The 16,796-nt window shown below is 49.9% G+C and overlaps 1 protein-coding gene across 1 annotated transcript in view; it reads right to left on the reverse strand.

Moving 5' to 3' along the window:
• HPSE2 (heparanase 2 (inactive)) overlaps positions 1 to 15,604 on the reverse strand; it is a 109,899-nt gene extending 94,295 nt beyond the window's left edge. The window contains exons 1-2 of the mRNA XM_027908594.1: positions 15,297 to 15,604; positions 14,153 to 14,310 (exon numbers count right to left, since the gene is read on the reverse strand). Of these exons, the coding sequence (XP_027764395.1) occupies positions 14,153 to 14,310; positions 15,297 to 15,556 (418 nt within the window). The 5' untranslated portion in view covers positions 15,557 to 15,604. The remainder of the gene's footprint in view (positions 1 to 14,152; positions 14,311 to 15,296) is intronic.
• Between the last annotated feature and the right edge of the window lie 1,192 nt (positions 15,605 to 16,796).

Raw genomic sequence — 16,796 nt, forward strand, 5'->3', positions numbered from 1 at the left:
CGCAACACAACCCTGCCTGACTGCTGAAGTAAGGAACACACTGGGAAATATGTGCAACTGGTGAATAGATTTGAAAAAGCCCACAACTTACGCTGATGCCACAGGGACTGCAGAATCCCACTGCCTCCACTTTGAGAGCTTTCATTCCTAAAGCCATGATGATACTGCATGCAAGCTTGACAGCAATATCTCTTGCCCCCACTTGTAGGCAGAGTGGGAGGCCTGATCTATAGTCTTTCAAGTTGTTCATAGAACTGTTTTATGTGGGAGGAGGAGGTAGAGAATGGGACTTTTTGTTCAAATCACTACAGTGGTAGCGGTAGTAACATGGGAATAAAAATGCCTCTCAAGCTCTCTGAGAGTACCTATCTCATTATAAAGCACCTGTATTCTCACAGGACTTTGGGCAAGATATTCCATTCCATTTCTTTGGTACAAATAAAGTGCTGCAAAAACTAGCAATAGTAGGACCCCTCTCACACAGCGGCATGGGGTTCAATATTCCTCCAGTCTAAGTCGGACACTGAAGGTCAGAAGTGACTCCTAGACTCAGATCCCCAGGAGGAAACTCTCCTCTCAGGGATCTACCGGATACTCCATCCCTGCAAACTCAGTTCTTCACTGTCCCTCCCTAAACTATGTCTGCATTCTTGCTCCAACACCTTTCCTCATGACCTGGTGACTCCCTGTATAGCACTGTACAAACCCACTGTACAGAACAAAAATAAGTCCTCAAGCAAACTCTGGCTGATTGAATTTTGAAGGTAAGAAATGACCTTCTTACAGATGTACAACCCCCTCTGCCCACCCCAAACACCAGATCCATCACAGAGAAGGGAAATATTTACACAAGTTCGTAGAGTTCCAGTTAAATATTATGCTTAGCTGTCTAGAGTCTATGTTCTCAGACTATGTCTATGAAATAAAAGATTAAACTTCATAACAATTATGAAGTTGCTCTGCTCACATTCAAAGGGAGTTAAAGGACATTAAAATAGTTCTTTGGGTAATATTCTGGTGAAATTGTTCTCTCTCCCCTGGAGAGTTAGAGCTAAAACCTTCTGAACTATCCTGTAAACACACTTGGAAAGGCTAAGAGCTAAGCTGATAACCAGGTAGTACCTCTGCTCTACAGGTTCTGCAAAAAATGTGAGCAATGCCAGAGAGCTTTTGAAGCAGTGAGGGAAGGAGGATAGGGGAGAGCGGCTTCACTTCTCTAGGGAAGTTTGTTTAGTGGAAAGTAAGCAAGTTGTCAGGGGAAAAGCTGACAATGTTGATTCCAGCAGTTGTACTGGGAATAAACAGCCAAGTGGATTACATTACAGAGAATGAGAAACGGCTCTGAGGATCCCATTTAAATGCTGGGCCTTCAGGAATGATGCAATTCAGCCACACTCCGATGCCTAGTGACCCCCTGGGCTGAGCCCTTTGACAGCGCTGACATCACCATCCCACCTCTGTGGGGTCCCCAAGAGGTCCAGCACAGCTGATATCCCGAGGAGAGCCAGAGCTCACTGATACACTGGAGAGGACACAGAACCATGTGGGCTTCAAGGCAGGAGCTGGACATTGAATTAGGGGTGGCAGCAGAGAGGGGGGAGGTTGAGCAGGACCCATTTGTCTCTCTCAGCTCAGCAGCACACAAGAGCCACCATCTCCTCCCCAGACAGAGCTCAGGCCCTCCCTCTTATAAAAGTCAGATGCCTGCCTGCCTTTCACAGGAAAGGGACCTGTCAAGAGGAGAAGGGGATCTTGTTTGATTTATTAGTCTCTTCCTCCTTCCCATCGTCTGTGGCTCATCCAGCTGTAGTGATAAGGAGAACAGCTATGAAAGGACCCTGCTGGCTGCTGGGATCCCATCCTGCTGCCCACTCATTGCCTGAAGACATCAGTCCTTTACAAGCACCATTAAATGTGTATCCAAAATGTGGCAGTCTCCTCCATCCTTTGAGATTCTGTTCTCTGGATAATACAAACAGTTGCCAGAAAAAGAGTATCCTCTCATCTCTGTCTAGGCCATTATCCCTTTATATTTGCTCTTTAATATTTACTGGGTTCACACAAAGTGCATGCTCTGGAAAGAAAAAAAAATCAGCTGCAGCTTAAAGGACTCCAAATTTAGTAATTGCTGCAGACCCATCAACGTGAACAGTTAGCAGGGAGATTTCTCCAGCACTTCAATGCCGTGGTATTCTGCTTAGGTCAGACTGTAGAAAATGTTCTGTTCAGGGGCACCAAATCTGGAGTGTCTGCATAGCTGCCAGCTGCAGAGGCCTTATGAGTCCACCTCCAGTTCCTGCAGGTCCTTTCCCTCCCAATACCCAGTAATCTTGGTAGGAAACAGAAGCAGCCAGAGAGATGCTGATTCATACAGAGGTGAAGAACCAGAGGGTTTTAACACACCTGTGAGTTAGCAAGAACTAGGCCCAGCTTCTAGCTCCAGAGCTGGTCTTGCAGCCTTACCTGTTAGTGTGAGGTTGCTGTATGTGTTTGAAAACTGCTCCTTTAACAAAACCAAGTGCATCTGAGCTGCCTTTTCCCTCTGTAGCTCCAACATTATGTCAGGATGCTGGGCGATCTTACAGCCTTTCTGCTTATCCAGGGCAATGTCGCTGCGAACAATGTCTACAGCAAAAGGGAAAGAAAAAAGGGAGATGGCCAAACCTCAGCTTTCATTTTCATCTTCACCAGACACTTGGATCAGCACCAGCCAATACATCAGTCACACAACCATCACTCAGCAAGAGCAACCCCAAAAAAGGATCCAGACCTCTTGGATCCACCTATCAAATGACCATCCCCTGCTCAAGTCTCTTTTTTTCCCTCAGAAAGCTCAAGTCATATGCTCACACAACCTACTGGCCTTCTCATCTTCCTCCTGCCTAGCTGTTGCTCTCTTACAATGATGACCCTTCCCTTTCAGGAAAGCGCAAAAGTCTCACAACATTTAAATTACAATCCTGTTACTGGTGTGTTTGACACTAAATAATGAGAAAAGACTAAATCTCATTCTGGTAATCCCTTGCTTCCATTTAACCTTGCCTGTCAAAGACGTGATGAAGAAGACTTGTTTATCTTCACTGCCGCTATCACAGGTCAGCATGGCTTCTAACTCTTTCAACAAGTGTCTGCACCTTTCTAACTCCTGATATTCAGTTCAGGAGGGAGAAAGATTATTTAATAACTGTTTTCTTTTCATATGAGCATCCTAGAAGTCATACTGTGAGATAAGAATATGATATTCCCTCTCCTAGACCTACTCACCTGCTGGGGAAATGGAATGATAGAGTAGCAGGGCAGAACAAGAACGAAGTAAGATGTGCACAGTCTAAGCAGGAGGGGAGTGGTGTAAACTAGTCCTTGCAAGGTCCCTTACGAGTTTAATAAACTCTACAACATGTTCAGATCCACAGGCACCAGATACTGTGTCTAGTTCTTAGAAAACCTTAGGCGGCCAGCTCTGATAAGGAAGGATGGAAGTTGGAGTTCTTCCACCACATTGCATGAGGTCACATCACGAGGTTGCTCTTTGCTTGGTTTCATTCCCATCTAGCTAAAAGTTTCTGAAGGAGTTTATTGTCAGAAGAGAGTCATGTCTTGCTCCACATACACACTCCAGCTTGGTTCAATTCCAATCTAGCTAGAAGCTGCTGAGGGAGCTTGATGTCAGAAGAGACTCACATCTTGCTCCACACAAACCCTCCAGCACTACTATTTTTACGCACATCAAGGAACATCAAAGTTGCTTCCAAAAGTCATACCCCTGTCTTTTGAAGTGTCCAGTCTCAGGTTCAGCAAACTTAGGTTCAAAGCTCCACTATATTTTGGGCTGGCAGGGAACTGCCTCCAAACATGAAGTGAAGGACTGGAAGCCACATTATATTTCTGTCTCTGAGCCTCCTCCTAGAGTCACTACACTTGTCTTGCCCAGGCTGTGTTCTACCTCTTTCCTGCATAGTTTGGTATTAGCATAGCTTCTCTAAAGCCTGTCTAAATCATATTGCTCAGAACAGCAATGTCATTAAAGTACCCATGGTCTGTAGTTAGGGACATGAGTTCTCTCTCCACCCATAGCTAGCATACTCAGGAGTGGATACAGAGCAGCATCCAGCTAGCATGAAAATATAATCATGAGAAGTGTTTCAACATCCAGCACAGAGGCATCAATGTGGGGAGATAAGATGAAGCAAGAGGAAGGAATAATGTTGCTCTGCAGACGATGAGCACACACCCCATGACCAGGTGCTTTAGTGCACAATCTCTTAGGTAGGCACTGTGTAAGATCTGGGCCTCTGCCCAGCTAATGAATGATAAAATCCTGAACCCCTGCTGTGTGAAGTATTTGGAGAACTGAAGATTGAGAAACACAACCTTACCTCTCTCCTGCACCAGAAAGGCTATTACTATAGCTACCCAGAGTCACCTGGAGCCCATGAATAGCCATTCACCTTCCTGGGTGATGGATATCCCTTTCTACAGAACTGAAGGCAACAGCTGTACACCTCTCCACCCCCAAGACAAAATGGAGCAAAACACATCAAGGATACCCTGAAGGAGGAGAACACTGAGAGGCAGAGAGGTTTGAAACTAGATGGTCAATACGCTGTCTCCAATTCTCTTCAAACTGCTATAGGGGAGTTTTGTTTGCTAAAAGGAAGGAAGGACTTCTAAAACCCAAACCACAGTCAATGTGGACCCATGGGGAGGAACCACTGCCCCAGGACTAGGTTCAGGGGCCAGAACCCTGGGGAGTGCAGGGAGACATAGCAATGGGTCCTGTGTGACATCCATCTTTGGGGACCACAGGGATGGCTCTGTGTGCACTGTTAACAGGGCCTGGGGACAAAGGGCAGGCCCAGTAATGAAGAGCAGGAGCAGTGTTGTGATAAAGCTGCTGTGACAAGTATTAGCACTAAGAAGTCAAGTCACACTTAGGCAAATCCTTGGGAGAGTATGGCAGAAGGCATGCAGGGCAGAGAGGTGGGAGCACTCTCTGATAGTTATCTTCGTGGGGTTCTCAGAGAGCTGTCACTGCAGACAGTCAGGAAGCAGAGGTAAGACATGCGAGGTCCTGTCTTCCCAGATTGAAGGAACCAAGAAACTCACCCAAGACCTAAAAATGGAGGTGGAACCCATAGTCCTTATAGCTCCAGTTTAAACAGTGGGCAGATATCTTGGATATGGAGCTTGCCAAAGAACTCAGGACCTGGTCCCTCATAGCCTACCAGGCAGTACTCAGTGCAGGGAAGGAGACAAAGCCTCTGCACCACTCTGCTGAACCAGAAGCACTGAGGGAAGAGGGGTGGCAGACCACAACTTCGGAAGGCTCAGGGGAAATGTCAGCATGAGCAACCTGAGGGACGCAAAACAGCCAGAAGCCCACAGTCCCCAAATCTTAGAGGGTGAAACAAAAAACAAACAGATGCAAGGAGCCCAAGAAGGAAGAGGGTACCCTGGAGGCTCTGGGCAGGGCAGCCCCGAGTGGGCAGGAGGGCATTCACTGCCTTCCTGAGGCTCTATGGAAAGAGAGGGGGAAAAAAAAGAAAAAAAAAAAAGGAGAGAAAAAAGTAATAAACCGCCCGGCAAAACACGGAACCGAGCAGCTCCTGCCAGGAGTGCGAAAGAAGAACTCCAGATGTGGAAGCCCCAGAGGATGCCAAATGTTTTCCAAAGACGGCGGACGGGGAGCCGTGCCCCCGGCGGGGCCGGGTCAGTACCCTGGCCAGCTCAGCCTGCCCCGCGGCGGTACGGCGGGCCGGACCCCGGCGGCGGGGCGCTGCGGGACGGCGGGGCGCTGCGGGGCGCGGGTCCCGCGGCGCGGTGCGGGCCCGGCGGCGCCGTGCGGTATGGCGGGAGCACACCCGTGTGGCGGTCAGGTGAGCTGCGGCTCCCGGGAGCCACCAGCGCACGGAGCGGGAATCCCGGCGGCGGGGCGCGGGGGAGAGCCCGCCCTGGAACGGCCTTGGGACCCCCGCCCCGCCTGCCCCACCCCGCCGGGAGCGGCTGATGTGTCGGGCTCCCACAGGAGCGCTCCCCTCGCCAGGCTGCGGAGCCGGAGGATGCTGCTTTGAGAAGGCCGGTCTGTGTCCAAGTGCCCGCACAGGTCGCTGTCCCCCCTTGGGGCATCTCCAGCGCTTCCGCGCATGCAGCCTGTGGAGGTCACCGAAACTACCAACGGGAATGCTGAAGAACAAGTTAGAAAACACCCTCAGGAGTGGCACAAGCAGAGCGATGCCCTTTCCCGGGCACCCTGGGGCTGGCTGAGTTCTACCAGTCCCTTTCTGTGAGTCACCTGCACCAAGGGGGTTGCACGAATACCATACCCACCGTACCAGTACCATGACAGAGAGGTCCCAAGCACTGACGCTTCCAGGATGGCACACAGCACAGGGACAGCTCTTAGCCGGGGGTGGGGGGTGTTTCCCTGACACGCAGAGTGAGCTTCTGTAGCTGAGAATTTGCACAGCATCAGCATGGCCTGTGTGCAAGTCACCGTCCCATGGCTCACACCACCCTCTGCCCGCAGGCAATTCTGTCCCAGGCGTTATGGAGCAGACAGAGACTATTGCAGCTGATCACCTGCTGAAGATGGGAGAAGAAGAGCCCCAGGTTTCTGTGGACAGGGCAGAGGGATTTGGTTATGGTCAAAGGGATGTATAACAGCTTTCTGTGGATGTGTTAAAGTGAGCACTGCCCAAAGCCATCACCACTCCAGCAAAAGCCACAGTCACCATTGCCATGGCATGAGAACAAGCTGAGTTTGCCCATCCTCCTAATGGGATTGTTTGCTTCAGATTTCCAGTCTTGAAAACGAAATTTAAAATGAAAAAAAACCCTGATTCTATGCTAAAAAGAACTGGGTACTTTAAAAAAAAATCGAATATTAGTAAATTATGTTAATTAAATAGATGATTAATGGGTGACTAGGCAAAATTCTTATGACTTGTACACTGTGAAACTTGTAAAATACCTACTTTTTAAACCAATACATTTTGAAATGCTTTTAAAAGAATTGTCTCCTGAAATTATTACAAAATGCCCTGTGTCTGTGAAATTGGGAAGACAGCTTTTATTTAGAAAGACAAGAGATTTCTCAAGACACAAACTGTGACACGTCAGTGTCTTCTTCTTCTTCTTTTTTTTTTTTTTTAGCTGGGAAAAATTCCCTGACAATGAGTTCCACAAGTTATTTCCCACTATTAAAAAAAATTCATATTTGTTCATTTTATGTGCAATAATTCCACTGGATGCTCCCTGTTTCTTCTCTCATGAAAACAAGTAAATAATCATTCCCAAATTGTCTTCTCTGCATGACACTGAGTTCACAGCATTTATCATAATCTTGGTCATTTTTTCTGAGTTGAAAAATCTCTTTGAATGAAAACTCTGACTTTGATTATTTCCATCACCCTATTCAACACATATATATTCTTTACATCGATTAGTATGTCAGCACCTTGTTTACTTATAGCGTAAGAATGCTCTTGGTGAGTTTTTCCAATTCTTTTCTAATAATCCTAATATTAGATTCACTCTTTACTTCCCAAAATGTATTCAGAGACCAATCCATAATAAATTCAAACCATTTTCCCTGAATGGCAACTGCTAATTTAGAACATACAGATGTATACAAAAAGTCATAAGTCTTTCCCCTGTGCATATAACTTCAATTAATCACTTTTAAGTCATACAAAGTTGTAGCATAGAAAGTGTGAAACTTACAAAAATATGTAATTTTTTTAGAGAATTAAGGATGCTTATTATAAACAAATATATAGCCATAGAAATCTTTTATCTCTTTCATCTCACCAGCAAATAGCTAAGAAATCAGGAATTAATTGTTTGATTGCACCATTTCCTGCAGTTATTAAAGCAACTTTCATGCATGGTTCTAGCAAAATAATTAGAAAATTAAAAAGAAAAAAATGGAGATAAACAGGCAATCTCTGGAAATTATCTCCCTTACCTTGTGCAACATGATTTCTAGGGCTTTTTTTTTTTTTTTTCCTTCATTTCTGAGGAAATAATTGAGCGCTGGGACTCCTTACACAGGCAAAGCAGGTTGCAGCTCTTTTCCTGGAGTTGTGGTCCCTTTGAGTTAGAGAGCAGGAGGCTCCTTCAGAGCTCATGCCAAGACACAGAGCAGCCCCAAGTCTGGCAAATCCCAGAAGTCCAAAGGACATCAGAGGATCCACATGTCTTGGGGATTGAGTGCTTGCAATGTCTGAAATTCTACAGTCCTCCCTAAGGGGCTGTGTTTGAAATACTCAGAGGGCAAAAAAACCAACTGTTTCTTCTTCAAGCTCTGAAAGGACAGATGTCTAAACTGTCAAGGGACATAAAGCAGACAAAAAAGGGGCCCTGGGTGACCAGAAACAGAAAATGATTCCCTGAATAAAGGAAAACTTATTTGTTCATTTTTACCAGGACTATAGGATGGTTCTCCATTCAGAAACATCTGCTGTACACTTTTATGAGCTGGCAGAGCCAAAGGGACAGTCTCAGTCACACGGCAATAACCCTCCCTTGCTCTGGCTCAGGTATCCTCAAACCCCCGATGCCCCTTATGATCCTGTTCGTTAAATTTGCAGTAAAATAGTTGCCTTTTTTTAACCTGAATTAGTTTTCTACTCTCTCAACAGAGGATTAGAAATGTGCCAGAGCCAACACAAGGGAAGCAGCAGAAGGACACTGTGTAGAGCATAAAGAAAGCATGGGGGCCAAGCCTTTTGATGGCAGAGAATCAAGAGGTGAGTTTCACCACCTTCAGGACATAGATTTGTAGGATTTATTATAAGACTGAGGCTGCTGCAGTCCCATCTTCCAATGCAGGCTTTCCTTTCAATGCAGCACTGTCCTCTACACCTCCATGGTCATGCAGCATTCATCAGTTCAGCAGCTGAACAAGCTGAAGTGCAGTTACCTCTTCACCATCAGGTTTTGGCCAGCTAAGGTCCCTGAACTGACTCACCAAATAAACTCATGCTCCAGGCATAGGAGAGGGCAGGAACATGCTAGAAAGAGCAGAAGAATGGGAGTAGGAGCCCTAGCTGAGGTCAGCTCCAGCCCCTGTGCAGCCACACACAGACATATAAAGGAATCCTCAGGCCATTTAACAGTTTATTATCTTCCTTTCCACTCAATACCTAAGACCTTTGCACATATTCTAACAGCATGAAATCCTAGAAGATGCCTGTGCAATACAGATTGAGCAAGGGTTCCCACTGCTGCACAAATTTTGAGGTTTAGATGCAGTGTCAGGTATGTGAAGGTGTCTGAAGGAATGGATCCAACACTGAAAGGACACACAGAAAACCTATGCCAGGATTACACAGCATAATGTGAAATTTCTCACACTATATGGCAAAATCTCCTGACTAGAACGGAAGGCTTAGGAAAAATGTCTCTTTCAATTTTTTTGGTTGTAATTGACCATTTTTCCAGATGCCTGGTATCCTCTAAAAAAAAAAAAATAAATAAAAGGAAGTAACTTACGAGCAATTAAAAGAGTATTTTTGAAATGTGTTGTCCATATGCACTTCAGCTCAGAAAATTTTCTGATGCACTACCTACAGCATGCAAATGTGCTCCCCTTCCCCTTTCCCTGCCATGGCCCTCACAGGGCCACACGAAGTGTCCTTTGGTCTCTTCTCAGCCACCCAATTCTGACAGGCTACACAAAGCCTGGGGGCAGGCGGGAGAAGCAAATGCATCTTGAAGAGTTCCAGCTATGCAAAACTTTTCTTTTTCCCTGGAGTTTTCCTTCACTGCAGATATGCACAGCGGGAAGCTATAAGCAATGTTTATGCCACCACAGGTTGTCCAAAGCTGGTCTTTGTGGGTTTGAGATGAGAGGCAGTTGAGGACAACACTGCAGATGAGGATGCTCCACATTAGCCCACCAAACTCATGCTGTAGCACCAGCAGGGAGCTTCCAAAACTATCTTTGGGTTCATGTACTGAGACAGCACCTGCAGTACCCCTTCCTGAAACAACACCAGGATTCCACACTACACATAACACTCCAACACCAACATCCAAGGCAGCACGCAAGTCAAGTTTTAACAAACTCAGTTTCAGAAGAGATTTTGTACTGGCAACTACCTGTGCCTTTGCTCCAAAGAGGAGCTGCTCAAGCCTGTTTTCCTAGACACCAATGTTTCTTATTGTCTCATTCCTCAGACCCAGCTGGTCCTTGGCACATGGGAGGCAGTTGAAAGTACAGACCAAAGAGATTGCTTGTTAGGCAATCCAACAGCAAAAGGAGCATGAGATCTTACATCTTGGTACCTGGCCTAGAATCAGACATGTACCTGTGGCAGGAGAGAAACATCTCCAGATAACAAAGCACTATACTGAGAACAGCTGGTGAAGAAAAACAAACTCATCAGGGCACATTTAAAGGAGAGAAAAGTCTCTCGTGCTAAAAATGTTATACCTCTTGATCATCATATATTACAAAGTCTCCAGCACAGCCCCACCTCCTGGTACCACTGAGCTTGACATACATTAAACCAGGTTTCTGTTTCGAACAGACTTCAGGCTGGCTGATGCTGTATCCAAATAGGGTGGACCCCAGAAAAGACCATCCAGAGTAGGGGCTGGATGGGATGGCAGCCACCTGGTATACAATACAGATGGGGTGTTAATATAACAGGTTAGATGACTTTCTAATATTTAGTAAAGTTCAGGAGGTACATATAGCCACGCTACTATTGAGAGGGACTGCACACCCTATGGCTCACCAAGACCATTTATCACAGACAACTACTTTTACAAATTGCTCTGTCAGGTATGGACAAATCTGCCACCAGGTGATGAAACTGCTGTGCCAGTTTTACATTCAGTGCTGAAACAAGTTGCCACACACACCCTCTTCCTGGGCATCACAGGCAGCCACCATAGAGCATGCACTACTTTGTTACTTTTACCAAACATGACTGATCTAGACTTGGGTGAGGCTACTCAAACTTACAAAAGAAAGAGATACACACCTGGTAATACAAGACATTTCTAGGTCTGTGCTTACAGGAGAAAAAAAAAAAATTATTCTGAAACCTAAAGGAAGAACCTTTTTCTCAGGAAAATGAGGTATAATTCAGACACAAACCAAAAGCAATTTCTATAACCCTCACAGAGTACCCATGCTCTCCATGGAAGAAAGAAGTGGAAAAAGATGGATTGGTGAACCCCAAGGCAGGCCGAGGTAAAAGCAGTTTTCAGAAGGTGGAGGTATGCATGGTTGTAACTCTTTGAAAGGGAAACAAATACAATTTTAACCAAAGGGGTGAAGAGTAAAGTGAATCTGTGTGGAGGTCTGATAGTCAGAAAGACAGAGCACCACAGAGACAGAAAAGACCATCAAAGTAGCAGTGAGGAATACCTGGTCTGAAGAGCAACAGGGTGGCAGAGGGGGATTTATAGGATGAAGATCCCTGCATAGAGATTAATTTGAACTCCAGTAAGCATGGTCACAGGATCCATGAAGGTGTTGCTGCTGCCATCTGAACGCCTGAGATGGCCACACCAATGTGGCCTGTGAGCACACAGTGGGATGCAACTGCCTGTGGTGTGAACACCACTCACCGTTACTCATTCACAAGTGCAGTTCTCTGAGCAGTCTTGTGCATGTACCCTTCACCTCTCAGTCCTGCAGCCAATCAGTTGATGCAAGCTTAGAGGAACATAAGATGTGCCCCTCCCTCCCCACTTGTGCACAGGCCACATGGGAACACCTATGGGAGCTGCAGAGAAAGCCCAGGCACTGGGGTCACAGGCCTGGAGTCTGTGTGCACCCATAGGGAGAACAGATGAAAAGACAAACATTCAAAGCATAAAGCAACCAAACTATCTCTTGTCATGTCACATAAAATCATTAGAGTGATGTATAAGACTTAGAAATTCACTTCTTTCTCTTTTAAATATTTTGTGACTTTTTTAATTAATCAAGCCCCCTGACTTCTTCCCCACTCCCATGCCATTGTAAGAAATTTCAGAAAATAGGTACTGGACGTATAAAAGCCCACAGACATGGAAAACACGCCCAGCCACCCCAGACAACTTGGGGAGAAGGAAGGGTACCTAGCTGGATGATTGTTGGCTTCCCCCATGCCAATATTTTTTGTGTGAGGCTGTAAGTTCTTTGCAGCAAGAGCAAATTGTATGCACTGATCCCAAGCAGGTCCTGAGTAAGCCACAGAGGAGGGAACAAAAACAAGACCAGTGCTCCAAATGGAGAAGATGGCTGCTCAGATCCAGTACAGCAGGGCAAAGAGATGTGCTGGCATCAGGATTTCATTTTGGAGAACTGGATCCCTCTAGTGAAGCACTTACTGCAGCCCCAGCACAAAAGGATGTGAGCTACTAGCAACTCTAGCCCTAGAGTTTGCACACAGATCTTAAGAACAAATACAAAAGCTTTGCTTCCAGGCAGGAAATCCCTTTTACCACACCTTTCTGATTTACACTGATGCTTGATACACACCACATGTGTCCCCTCCTTCCTTCACCCACATTCACAATGGTCCTGTTCCATATTTAAGTGATGAAAAGTTAAGACCTGTGGTTACAACTTCTATGAAAAGCTTCATTTTGAAGGCTGCTACATTTCAATTTTATTGCCATGAGGAAAACTGAAAAAAAAAAAAAAAAAAAAAAAAAAAAAAAAAGGCAAAATATTTCAGTTCTTCCTTAACATGAAAGCTGTTGTGAAGACATTTAATAAGTGTCCGTTCTCTCCTGTAAGTTGTTGAAATATTGAAGGTGGGAAAATTTATTCTTACAAATGTTTTGTATGAGTCCTATCCACAATTTTATGCATGACACTTAATTTCTTCTGTTCAAGGTGGCTGTGGCAGGCTCCTGAAGTGCACCTCAGCAGGCAGAGCTTAAAACAAACCCTTTAACCCCTTCAACAAGAAGAAAAACAAGGAATAATATCGAGATTGCTTCAGCTAGGAGACCAAGTGAAAGACGGAGCACAAAAAACTCACCCACCTGCCTGCGTGTGGGAATAGAGGGACATTCATCTTGGAGAGATCAGAAGTTATGTGGGGAAACAGAGGGAGCAAGAGCCATCAGAAAACTGGCAAATGCATCTGTTTTTTCCATTCAGCACTGTGCTGCTGACTAGATCTCTGCAAAATTTCCTCTGTTCTACAGACCTGCCCAGTGGGATCTGTCTAGTATTAATTGGTCTTCAAAATTACTTATGGAAATATCTTCAGCTAATTTTTGTAAGTCGTTGAGCAAGAAAAAAAAAAAAAAGTTTGGTGTTCTTCGGTTTGGATTAAAAAAAAAAAAAAAAAAAAAAAGCAAGCAAGCAAGAGAGAAAAATCAATGGATTCCTGCATGTGGACATGGTATTCTTAAAATAAATGCCTTCTCGAAAGAAATGCCTTAGGACCTTAGGACGGAGACGGGGCCCTAACTTTTCTACGCATTTTCTTTGTGTGAATTAAGGGCCGCGAAAGGTGAAGGCGAAAGGCCTTTTGTGTACTGCGGACCGGTGGGGAGGAGGGAAGCAGAGGAAAGCCGAGGCCAGGCGGTGACCTTCGAAAGACCGTGGATGGCAGAGAGGTCCGTAGCGGGAGCAGCCCCAGCTGGGCACCAGCTCGTGGAGACCGACCGCCACCAAACCCGGCGGGGAGCCCAGGGGCTGCGGCGGGCACAGAAACGCGAACAACGGCGACGTCCGTGGGGAAAGGCAAAAGCTCCCGAGAGCCGCGGGAGGAGCGCGGGACGGGGCGTGCACAGGCATCCCGGGGCTCCGATGCCCGGTCTCAGCCAGGAGCCGCGGCAAAGTCTCCTCTAGGGTCGGCGCTGCCGGCTCGGGGACGAAGGGAACCGGAGAACGGGGAGGGGGGGGATATGAAAAGCCCCGCTCCCCCGTGCCGGTCTTTTGTTCCCGGGGGCTGGCACCCGCCGGATCCACCGGCAATGGGCTACCGAGCTCCGCCGAGCTCCCCGGTTCCCCTCGCTGGGGAAAGAAGGGGTACGGGTGTTCTCCCCTGCCCGGTGTCCGGCGGCAGAGTGCCCGGGCGAGACACGGCCCCGCCGGGCGAGGGGAGAGCAGGGCAGGCGGAGCAGGACCGCCCGGCTCCCGCAGCCCCCCGCTGCCGCGCCCGCCCCCCGTTCCGGCCCCGGGGCTCACCGTCCTCGTAGTTCTTGAGGTAGTAGTCGGGGCCGGGCCCGCCGCGGCTCTTGGCCGGGTTTTTCACGTTGTGGAACTGGAGAAAGTCCGTCCTCTTGCCCGCGAAGCGCAGGAAGGCGGGGGCCAGGCCCCGCGCCAGGGTCACCAGCCGCCGGGAACTGGGGAGAGAAGCGAGACGACTGAGGGCGCCGAGGGCCGAGATGGGCCCTCGCTTCCCCAGTACCGTCAACGACCACCGACCACGGGGCTCGAGGACCCGCCCGGGGCGGTGCGACGCGGTACCACCGGCTGCGGGGCTCCGCGCCGGCCGAGCGGCGCGGCCCCGGAGCGAGGAACTGCCCCGCCCGCCGGTGGTGGCCCGGAGGCCGGCGGGCCCGGCTTCCCCCCGCCCTGCCGGCGCCCACCGGACAAGTGCAGCGGCGTCCTGGAGGCAGAGGCGCTCAGCCCCACGCGGGACCGTGCCGCGGGCCGAGCCACCGGGGAGGGGAGAGAAGCGGGGAAGTGAAAAAAGCGGGAGCCGTCCCGGCTCCGCTTAGCTCGCGCCTTCCCGCATCCTCGCCCCGCTCCTTCTCCGGCAGTCCAAAGGACCCTCGAGGAGGGCGTGCGGAAGAGACCCGCTCTCCCTCCTCGACTTACCCAGAAAGGAAAGGGCTTTCTGGCCGTCCCAGCACCTCCAGGCCGCGGCCGCTCCGCACCGCCGGTGGAGCCAAGCGCAGCTGCAGCCCGGCTCAGCCCCCCGCACAGGGCTGGAATTCCGGGGAGCGGAGGGCTCAGGAGACCTAGCCGACACCCGCTCTCCGCCCGTCGGGACCCGGGGAAGGCTCGGCAGGCAGCCCCCTTCCTGCTGCTGTTTTTTGTTTGGTTTTGACTTTTTTTTCCCCTGTGCTGCCTCGGCCCCTTGTTGTGCTTTTTGCAGAGGAGCAGTTGCCGGAGCGAGGGGAGCACGACATTTTTGCAGTCATAACTGATAAGTCTCCGAAATGTTTTCTCCATTGCAAACATGTGCATCTTAATAGAAACCATGGCCTCACTCCCTCCGTCACAACAAGCGCCAGCAGCGCAGAGCCCGGCAGGGCTGGGTGGTGGGGCCGCCAGGGCGCCCCGCGGGCGGCGTGGGGAGGGCGCCGGGGGGCTCCTGCCTTACCTTAAGAAATCGAGCCAGCCATCATGAATGATGGAGGGGTCCAGCTGCAGGGAGAGGAAATTCTCACTGATTATCCTGACAGGGCTCTTGGTGTTGACATCAAGGAGAATGAGAGTTCTTCCCTTCACACTTGAAGGTTTCTCCACCGGCAGTGCTCTCCTGTCCCCAGCCTGGGAGGGCACCGAGAAGGCGGCCATGAGGGCCAGCCCAGGTGCCATCAGGGCTAAGAGCCCTGGGGGGCAGGAGCTGGGACAGGGCATGCCTGAGAGCAGGAAACCCCTAATTAACTCGCTGTCTGCAGGGGCTCGCTGGTGGCTAATTGTCCTTATCTAAAGTGTGGGGCGCTCTGCCTTTTTTTGCAATGTTTTGGTGTTGGTGGAGGGGAACTCACGCCCCTGACCAGCCTTTCTCGCAGCCGGTGCCAAGACTCCTTGCAGCCAGCACCGCCCCTTTAAGAGATGCAGGCTCCAGACATTTTTAACTTTTTGAAGGTAAGGGGAGGCTCCTGGTTTAACCCCCTCGGCTCGGGGTCCGCCGCCCTACTGCAGCCCCGCCAACACCGAGCTTTCGCTTTGCGCCGGCTCCGGAGGCCGCTTTCAGCCGCGGGAGCTCCCGCACCACGCAAAACCGGGACGAAGTCGGGACACCGAGACACTGGGGAGCTCGGGACGGGGACCGGAGCGCGATGAGCAGCCAGCACGGCTCTAGTTGGTCTCCGGCTGCAGGAACGGCGGAGGCGGTAAGGCAGCGGGGGACGGCCCTCGTTGAGGAAAGGGCGGGTAATCACCCCTAAAAGAACACTACCCGAGGGAAGAGCTCGCTCCGAGCCGCGCTGGGACCCGCGGTGCTGGGTGAGGCCCTCGGGGTTGAGCGCTGGCGGCTCCGCGGGACCCAGTGAGCGCAGCAGGGCTAGTTGGTAGTCCCGTAGTCCGGAGCCCCGGCACAGCAAGGTCGGTGCGCCCTGTCCGGAGCCAGCGTCTCGGCCGGCCTTCCCACGAAGCCCGGCCGGGCACTGCAGAGAACCGGGCAAGGGAAATCGAACCGCTGGTCGCCCTTTCCCGCCGGCCTCCGGGCCCAGCAGTGTCCGACCCGCAGCAGGGAAAGGAGAGGCGCGGCGGCAGCAGCCCTGGTGCGGAAACACCCGCATCGGGGATGCAAAGGACAGCATGGCTCGATGACACCAACGACGGCCCCCGTGCTGGTGCCCAGACCGCGGGCATTGGCTCCAGGACGGCCCGGGGCAGGTCGGCACGGGCTCGGCCCGCTGCAGGCGGCCGCGGTTCTCAGCGCTGGGCACAAGGTCGTGGCACCGGGCCAGGGATCGGATGCCGAGAATCCCCGGAGCCTCAGGGAATTTCCATCTGAATCAGGCATTCTCTCCACCAGCAACCGCCTCCCGGGCAAGCCCCGAGCTCCCGCACGCAAGCAGCCGGTGAGCTCCGGGACACGTAACGCGCCCTTATCTGAGTCCTCCGCCGTCGTGGCCCGCCGGGGTTCCCG

This window comes from Empidonax traillii, unplaced genomic scaffold (genome assembly GCF_003031625.1).
Source record: "Empidonax traillii isolate 1590-97213 ecotype Southwest subspecies unplaced genomic scaffold, ASM303162v1 scaffold27:size3997909, whole genome shotgun sequence".
Lineage (NCBI taxonomy): Eukaryota > Metazoa > Chordata > Aves > Passeriformes > Tyrannidae > Empidonax > Empidonax traillii.